At 43.7% G+C, this 9,788-nt stretch overlaps 1 protein-coding gene across 1 annotated transcript in view; it reads right to left on the bottom strand.

Annotated features, from left to right (window-relative positions):
• Nucleotides 1-9,788, bottom strand: part of LNX1 (ligand of numb-protein X 1) — a 117,072-nt gene that overhangs the window by 8,518 nt on the left and 98,766 nt on the right. Inside the window, exons 7-9 of the mRNA XM_003794604.3 lie at nt 8,887-9,021; nt 5,922-6,099; nt 4,195-4,423 (exon numbers count right to left, since the gene is read on the bottom strand). Coding sequence (XP_003794652.1) covers nt 4,195-4,423; nt 5,922-6,099; nt 8,887-9,021 — 542 coding nt within the window. The remainder of the gene's footprint in view (nt 1-4,194; nt 4,424-5,921; nt 6,100-8,886; nt 9,022-9,788) is intronic.

The following is a 9,788-nucleotide window of genomic DNA, read 5'->3' on the forward strand; positions in this document are numbered from 1 at the left end:
CTATAGACTACAGGTGTGTACTCAGAGTTCTCTTCTACGAGTTAGAATAGTCTATAGACTACAAGTGTGAGTTTGGGCTGAGGTCACTGAAGAAGGTGACTAAAATACGGACTCTTTTTAAAACGTACCCTCCCCACCTCTCTACTGTGTGTCATGCTCTACAGAGGACTTGCCACCTCTCCCTCTCCTAAGACTTTCACCTACGACTCCCTGCAACCACACCTTTACCCTCTGTATCTTCATAAAACTCCTGCCTGAGCCCCTGACCGCCCATTAGGCCAAATCCAAAGGACATTTTTTCTGTTCTTTCACTGGTGGTTCTTTCTCTGTTTCCTCCAAGCTCTCCCCTTTCCTCAGCCCGCTTCTCAGTGGACTCCAATATTCCACCGAGCTCCTGTACTGTACCATCTGCATATTAATCCTGCCCAAATCTATCTTTATCTTAAACTCTCCTCCAAAGAGTGGTTCCCAGGGCATGCCTTTTGGGATATCAGAAGGACCAAAAAACCATTTCCATAATAGTAACAAGACATAATAAGAAGTGATTTGCCTTTTCACTCCCACTTTCTCTTGTGACATTTCCAGAGGCCACATGATGGGTAACAAGCAGCAGATGAACCGCAGAAGCAAATGTGGGAATCCAGGTATCTTAACAGTTTGCAAAAATATGAAACAATGCCATTCTTCTACGTTTTTTGGAAGTTGTTTTTCATAAAAGATACATTATTTACATTAACATATACTGGGCTTATTATTTTAAGTAACAATAAATTTTCTCAGATTAATTTATCCTAAGGTAAATACAATTACAGATATAACCTACGTAAACAAAAGTTCTTTGAGATTATCAATACTCTTCCTTACTATGGCAAAATAATTACACTGATGGCCCCAATTCTTCACCCTTCCATGTTATCCATGCTCTTTACTATAGAACTTTGTAGTGTCCTCCTCGTCTGATTCTGGGCTCAGCCAAAGAGCATCAGTGGGTGTTTGCCACAGCCAAACCCTGCACATGCAGCATGGTCAGCAAGCAGCTATCTAGGTGGCCCAGAGCAGAGTGCAAAAGCCCAGGTGAGCCTGCCAAGATCAACCAAGCCAGCCTGGGTCAGCTGGACCCCACAGGCGCAGGAGCAAAATATGTTCTCACTGTTGCATGCCACTGAGGTTTTGCAGTTGGTTGTTACAAAGCACAATTATGAAGATAAGTAATTGGCATTATTGGCAAAATACTCTCCTATTTTTGTTGTATCACTTGTATCCTCCAACCAGATGAAATATACTGTCATTCACTCCAATATCTTCTCCAGGTTCCCAAAGCCCTGTGTGCCTACCACATATTCATAATAGTTTAATTATGGCTTTTATAACTCACAAGTTTACACAATTTATTGTGACATTTTTTGCACACTAGATTATGAGGCCCACAGAGGCTTTCCCTGGTACACAAAGCCTTACTGGGTTATTTCATTCAACGAATTCCTGCTAAGCAGAGTCATTTGAAGGCCTTCAGAAACACGAGACATTCTTTTCTTTCGGAGTCTCCTCTCACTGTGATAGTAAACACATAAAATGCATTCGCAGCACACATTACATACATGGAGGTTTGGGGTGGCTATAAAAGAAAGAAATATTTTGAAAATATTTTTGTTCTTGAAATGATTTCTGGTTGACTATCACACATAAACCATCACCATACAGGAGAGCTGACAAGAAAATGACAAGGAATTTGAGGCCTAGGAGGAAAGCAGTGATGAAAGTGGTACTTATTATGCTGATGGCTACACGAAATACCCAGTGAGGGACAAAAGTCTGTACGCATTCGAATTCCTCCGACACTGGCTTTACGGTGGAGAGGACACAAATGGTTTAGCTCCAACTATTAAAGCTGAATATGGACTTAGCATCCTCTTGAGGATGCACAGAAAACTTAGAATTAGATCGTGGTTCAGGTCATAGATGCCAAGACAAGACCACCTGGTTCACATTCCAGCTGTGCCTATTAACTAGCCATCCAATCTCAAGCAAATTAGTTAACTACTCTGTACTTAAGAGTTTTAGGAGAGTAAAAGGTTAAAATTCTTAGGCAAGAGGAGAAATCAGTTAGTGTGTATCCTCCTCGTCCAGAGGAGAGCATGTTTGGAAAGACTTCCAGATGTGGAATGTGAGTCCCGAGAGCCGACAAAGAATAAAGCAGAAAGTCTTCAGTGTTTTCTGAATTTCCTCCAGTGGGATGGCACCTGGTAATGGCAGGGACACTGCCTGGAGCTGCCATGCAGGGGCCACCGCTGCACACCTGACACCTGACAGGCACACCTGCACTGTCCTGTACAATCTGCTGTATCTGACACGCACTGGTTCAAAACAAGCCCCATGTAACTACGATGGCCTCCCTGCGTCTGCGCCTGCTGACATGTTTTATCGTTTTCCTTCATTGGTGGAGAACCTTAGGTAAGTGGCTACATCATACACTAGGGCAAACAGGTTTCGTCACACTCTGTTAAGTGAATGGGGGAAATGCTTGGCTAAGTAGGTTTGTAACTTAAAAATTTCTGTGAAGTAAAAAGAAAATCTAGGGCTGTGCCTATGGCTCAGTGAGTAGGACGCCGGCCCCATATACCGAGGCTGGTGGGTTCAAATCCAGCACCAGCCAAACTGCAACAAAAAAATAGCCGGGCATTGTGGCAGGCGCCTGTAGTCCCAGCTACTTGGGAGGCTGAGGCAAGAGAATCACCTAAGCCCAGGAGCTGGAGGTTGCTGTGAGCTGTGACACCACAGCACTCTACTGAGGGCTATGAAGTGAGACTCTGTCTCTAAAAAAAAAAAAAGAAAGAAAAGAAAATCTATTTGCAGACTAAATTTCTAGCAATTCAGGTATATCTAGAGTAAAAAGCACATGGTTCTATCTAGAGTAAAAAAGCTTATCACATGTCTTCTCTTACGCAAATGAATTGATGAGGAACTATGATTATACTGATTACGTGACAAAGTAGCTTTCAAATAAAAAAATAAAAATGACTTATTTTAATAGATACTAGTTTCAGAAGTTTTTTTTTAAAATAAATTTCTATTTAAAGTAACCTTCACTTCTTCCATTCAGGCCCACTTCTAAAATGTTTGTAGACTTTTAAACAGCCTCAATGCTCAGTTTTCAACTGCTTAAGGAGTTTAAAAAATGTACCGACTTTAAAAATAATTTATTAACTATGGAAGACTCAAAAAGGAATCTAGGTCAGTGTATCTTTGAGGCAGGGATTTTTTTTTTAAATCCCTCAATATAAATTACAAAAAGAGAAAAAGAGAGAGACATATCTCCACTCTCAAGAAAAATGTTCTAAAACTCAACATCTTGCTTTCATTTTTTTCAATCCTATGCTAGTATATCATCGTCAGTTACTCTAATATTTAACATTTAAATTATGCATCTGGAATTAGCAAGGTAAGCTTTTCAAAGACAATAGTTTATGCTCTGATGCAGGTAAGAAACCAATTTATCTGCTCTTTGAGTATTTCATTTCTGTGATAGCCATTTAGTAAGGCTGACCCCAAATCCTTCCCTGAAGTGACTGTGTGAGAGGAACAGAGGCTGTACTGTAAGGCTCGAGCTATACTACACTACAGTGGCAGCTGAGCTGCTTCCTGAATTTCTGTACAAGAACTTTTCAGGAGCAGACACTGAAATCTGAGCAATGTCCCCAGCCAGCAGATGCTTGAAAATCTGGCGAAGGCAGTGTGTTCTGTGGCCCTGTTTATGGAGAGCCAGGGCCATCTGAAAACCACACAGGCACACACAGCCCCAGAAGGGAGTCAGCCTCTAAGCAATGCTCCCAGGGCCTCCAATAGCAAATTAGGCACAGGTGACCCTTCCCTGGTGGGTACAGCTCAGCTCGAGGATGCACAAACATAGCCTGTGCTCCGAGCTCCCTTCTGTCTGCGGGGACACCCTGCACAGCTGTGCATGGCAGCCCTGGGAGCGCCCAGCGTGGATGCCTGCTGGTGCCTCCAATCCAGGCTTCCGTCCCTGCCCTGGCATCTCTGTGTGCACTTTTAGTTACAAATGGGAAGACAGAATTATTTCGAACAGTCCCACAACCAAGACTGGGTCTCATTAAGATGCTTGTACTATGAATCAGCCCCAAAGAGTGAAAGAAATGTAATTGTTTCCTCCTACAGAGATGTCACGCTGGGACTCACCGAGGTAATTCCAGCCACATGACCCAGGACGGGGACCAGTCGCTAGGTGGGGCCATGTTGTGGTTGGAGTCCAGGGCTGCGGGGCTGCTGCAGTCTTCCTCTGGCTCCTGCTCCTTGACTTCCAAAGCTTTGAGCACCACTGAGGAGGACGTGCTTTTCAGTAATGCCACTGCCTCGCTCCGGCTCACCTCGGTCAGCTCAGTCCCATTCACATTCAACAGAATGTCACCTGATGGCCAGAGAGGCAGAAGCCACCTTTACTGAGCGTCTGAACAGCGCCTCTTACTGAGAGTGCAAGGGGCAGGGACTGACGGGGTTGTGGGGACGGACGCGGAGAGGGTGAGGGGGTGTCCTCAGCCCCTCATGTTCGACATGAGGTAAACAGTGTGTGCATTCCAAGGTACCAGTAAGTTTTGATTGGAGAACAGAGGCAAGAACATAAATTAACCTTGTTCACTATTTAATCAAAGAAAACCTACTTTTTTGCTCCTTTTTTGCTCCCTGTTTTTAACACAAAGGGAAAGCACGTGGCAGAAGCTCCAGCACTTGCACGGAGCCCAGTGCCCGGTGGACACCTGATGAATGTGGGCTGACCTGACAGTGTGTGGAAGAGGGGTCTACGGTAGTTACAGAAAATGGGCTTGGGAAGGTGCTCTTAGAGGCGGCAAGAAGAGTTCATCATAAAGGTGAAAACAGCTACCACGGGTGAAGCACCTACTATGTGCAGGGCTATCTCCATCTATCCTGTCGTATAACCCTCTGGCTCATTCTCTTGCTAACAAGTCATGCTGTTTGGCCTCGTTGCTCTCCCACTATGTGCACTGCTCTCCCACTACGTGCTATCTTTATCTCTCTCTCCCTGCTTTCTATTCTTGTATCTTCTTCCTGTTTTTCTGTCTCTCTTTGCTCCTAATTGTTTTATAGAGAACGGTCACAGCAGAAGCAAAAAGACAAGAGGAGAAAGATGGGGAGGGCTTGAGTCCTTCCTGACCCACGCCCTGGGTGACTGAACCCCCCACCACACCACCCACTCCCCAGGGCTCCTCCGGCTGAGCAGCTACACTTTGGAAACTTCACATTTTATCTCTTGATTCTGGACCTTTGTGACAAGAGATAATCCTGCATCCCTCTGAGCCTGCAACCCTTCGTATGAGTTGGCAACACTACTAAGGATACATATTTGTAGAAGCAAATTTGACATCACCTTCCTTTACTCAAAGTAGCTCACAACATGAGAGATTAATGTGCTGAAACACTTTGCACCAATGGGAAAGTACCTAGCACGGTGCTTCACTTAATATGTATTCAATGAATCCAATTTCTCAAATGACTTCTCCAGTCCAACCCATAAAATGGAGCAATTCATGAATTTGTGTCATCACTGGATCAACGCAGTGAAGAATCGCTTAGAATGAACGGAACCAAATCACGCTGTTAGATACAGACAACTTGTCCATGCCTGTAGCAGCTCCCTAGTAATCACTGGGATAGTTCCGCAGTTCTATCTTTTTACTAGCAGGCAAGTTGTCCCATATCAACCTCTACGAACTAAGAGAAGTGAAACCCATTCTAGGAACTATACTTGAACCAGTCATGGTCAATGGGTAACAGATGTCCTTCCCAGATCATCTAACCTCTTAATTCTGAAAACAGTTACCCAACATGGTGAAGGACTTATTCTCATAATCCTCTGCCACCCCAGTCCCTTACGTCCCCTCACTTCTTACCTGTTTTTATTCTTCCATCTCTGCTGATGACTCCTCCAGGCTCGACACTGATGACATAGATCGGCAGGTCCCATTCCCGATGTGATGCTCCCCCTGCAACGGTCATGCCAAGAGATTCACTGGGGTCTTTCCGGATACTCACAACCTTCTCCCGACAAGTAACTGCAGGGTGAGGGGGCTGAAGGCACAGACAGAAAAACATTGCACATGCATTCACATTTGGAGTTGCATTTTCTATGTGCAAAATGCCAAGATTACATAAATTACATACATTGAATAAATATGATGGTGGTCCTTGAAACCACAGAGAAAGACACTAACAAAACCCTCACCTTACCTGTGTCCACCATAATAGAGTGGCTTTATCTGCAAACTCTATGGACTAACTCAGAGAACGTTTACATTTCCGAGGGAACGGTTAGATGGAGGGAGGGACAGGATGGAGAAATAATAAACGTTCAAAGTGAATTGCACCTACATTTTCTCAAATGAGTCGTTTATTCCTGATAGCGGAGAGTCAGAATTAAAACACAAAATTCTTATCACTTATGAATATCAGGAACTTTTTTCTAAATTAAACAAAAATAACCATATTTTATATAGTGTCTTATTTCCCACTTCCTAAGTGTTACCAAACAGGATTGTCTGTGCTGAGCAAAGAGATGTTTAGCTGAGCCACGGAGGGCTCGAGACAATGACTGCAGTGCCACAAATAGGATCTGTGTCCATGTGTCCCGCCTGTGTCTCCCAGGGCCTCTGAAATTCCTCACCAGTGAGATTCACATTAGCAATGGAGAAACCCACGTCTCCCCGTGGAGCCCTCACCTGCAGAGTTGCCTTCTGTGGCTGGGGAGGAGGAAAATTAAATACAGCAGAGATCATCCTTTCCATCCGTCTTTTCTCCCCACTTCTCCATGCCTGCCTCAACTTTGGACCCTTCGGAATGTTCCCCCATATTTAAAAACATAATTTATGAGGCAATAATTAAAGCTGATTAAAAAATCTTACGGGCATCTGAGTATTTATCACTTGAGCTATAAAAGTGTATCTATATTTGCCTTGGATTTTTTAAATAAAACATTTTAGACAAATAAAAAGAAGTATAAATAACAACAGAGCATCCTACCCATGTGCTTCAAAACCCAGTATTAGAAATGAATGTTCTGCGCCCACTTAGTCTCTGTTTGACTTCTCTCTGGTCGTATTTCTTTCCTCTCCCACAGAGGTGACCACACTCCTAAATTTGGTGACTGTTGTCCCTTAACTTCTCAATTGGCTAAAATCTTTCTGTCCCACAAATCCTGGTTTGCCTTCTTTGGTATTTCTTTGAATCTTTTAAGTGATTTTCTAAAAGTCACGTTGTTTCCTAAATCAAACAACATTTTAGTAGCATAAAAACCTAAACAATTAAAGAGCCCTATATATCTTAGTTTTATTTTAAATATACCACCCTTTTGGGGAGGGCATCTCACAAAGTCAGATATAATATAAATTAAAATAAATACGACTTCCCATAGCAGGGTTTCCAGGCATTAAGTCACATGATAGAGGCTGGTAACAAAAGTAGGATTAGATCCTCCGGGCTCTTTCCATGACTCATGATGGGGAGGTGGAAGGAATTACAAAACCACAGTGTGGATGGAGACCTCATTTCCCGTAATTTAACGAATTAGGATATAATATATTTTAGTTAATTCAACTACAATTAATTAGATAAAAATGCTAAGCAATTAGTTAATTAAACCAATCAACTAGTTTTCCATTAATAAAGACTATCAGTTTAACTTAAACATGCTGACTTACTAGAAAAAAAGACACAAGTGAGTCTTTACCCATGAAACATATTAGCAGGATATACTTGGTCTGTTCAGATTGCTTACTGTAAACAAACATGGAATTTATGAATTTAGGGGGCATGTCTTGCTGGCTGGAGTATAGCCTGTATCTTGTAGGCCCTGTAATTTATAGAGTATTGTAAAGCAGAGATGCTCCATAATCAAAGTTTTTGAGTACTGTTTCTGTGTCCGTGCATTGCTCAAAAACTCAGCTTGTGAGTTATTCCAACCAAAGCATAGCTTATTGTAGAAGGAAAGGGGTGTTTCCTACGCTCTGTTGCAAGAAGAGTGGGCCACCTATAAGATATTCTTTTAGTTACAAGTGATGTAATGAAACCAGAATCCAGGGGAAGGGACAGATAGAAGCTCCCTGCCGTCACAACAGGATGCCACGCCAACCCACTAGACTCTTACTTTGGGCCAAACAAAGTTTGTGTTCCTTAGACACGCACCCAGATGGGAAGGTTAAGGCACTGCCTCTAATAGAAGCCACAGACAGGAGTACAAACGGGCTGAGCCATCTCGTTTAAACACAGTCTGCAAACTGCTAGCTGGAAGGATGGATTCTACCTACAGATAAATTCTACTTGGTCCATGGGGTTTTAAATTTTTTTTTGGATTTGAATGCCACGGGACAGGACATGTGCCCTGTGGTTTGACCCATGTCTCACCATTCCCTAATGTCACATGAGCTTTTAAATTATCTTCGTGGGCCCTTTGGCAAATGCAAACATATTAAAAATGGTAGCAGAAGCACTACTTTAATTTCCAGGCAGATTTGGAAATTCAAAAACCAGAAACCAGGAAAGCCTCTTATTTCATGTCCAAGCGAAAGGAAAACATTTTTTAAATAAAATGCCTCTTGGTAAAAAGTGACATCTATTTGGCTGAGACTGGAAATTAGGTCTCTATATGAGGCCTCCATGGTTGAGTTCTAAACCCTCCTGCATTTTCCTCTCTCCTGCTCAGATGGCAGACCTGTGTTATCTCACCAAGGCTTGAAGATGGGACTTTGGAATGTTTCTCTAAGTCACAAAGTCCAGAGGTGGCACTTTGAAATGTTAAATGAGCAGCCTTCCCAAGAATTAGCTCCTTCTAGGAGCAACGGACATGCCCTGGCTGGGCCTTACCTTGGGAGAGTTGCTCCTCCACCCTGGCCCTGGGGACTGGCTGCCATTGCTGCCCCAGCTGGCTTCCTGAAAGATGTCCGGGCTCTGTCCTCGGACCTGGCGGGACACGATGAGATGAACGCGTCTTTCACTGGCCTGGGTGAGAAGACACGGGCATTAGCCACTCCCAGAGCTCCTACCCACAGCATCCGGCACCCAGACTAATAACCAACACATGACTTTGGCTGTAGCTCTTTTTGCTTTTATGGGAAAATATGGTTTCTAGTAACTTTTATGCCAGTGCCCATCTTATAATTTGGTAAAAGTATGAGAGCTATTTGCCTTGTATTTAAACCAGGAGTACACATTGCTCCAAGAGAAAACCTAGGGAAGGTTTAGCTCCTTTCAGTGTTGGGAGACATTATTAGGGCCAGGCCTGCCTGCTCATGCTGTCATCCTAGCACCCTGGAAGGCCAAGGTGGGAGGATTCCTCAAACTCCGTTCAAGACCACATCTCTACTAAAAATAGAAAAACTAGCTGGGTGTTGCAGTGGGTGCCTGTAGTCCCAGGTACTCGGGAGGCTGAGGCAGGAGGGTCACTTGAACCTAGGAGTTTGAGGTTTCTATAAGCTAAGCTGACTTCACAGCACTCTAGCCTGGGCATTAGACTCAGTGAGAGAAATCCCAAGTCCGACAGTCACTCACATTTGGGGCTGCCAAGGTTGAGCACTTTAGAAATACAGGGATGATTTACAGGCTCTGATACAGCCTGACTGGCCAAGCATGGTGCCTCATGCTTGTAATCCCAGCAACCAGGGAGGATGACTGAGGAAGAAAGATCGCTGGAGGCCAGGGTTCAAGACCAGCCTGAGCGATAGCACGAGACCCCATCACAAAAACTCAGGGCAGCCTGTCTGTGACTG

The sequence above is a fragment of the Otolemur garnettii genome, unplaced genomic scaffold (assembly GCF_000181295.1).
Source record: "Otolemur garnettii isolate 467f Iridium unplaced genomic scaffold, OtoGar3 scaffold00083, whole genome shotgun sequence".
NCBI classification, from domain to species: Eukaryota; Metazoa; Chordata; class Mammalia; order Primates; family Galagidae; genus Otolemur; species Otolemur garnettii.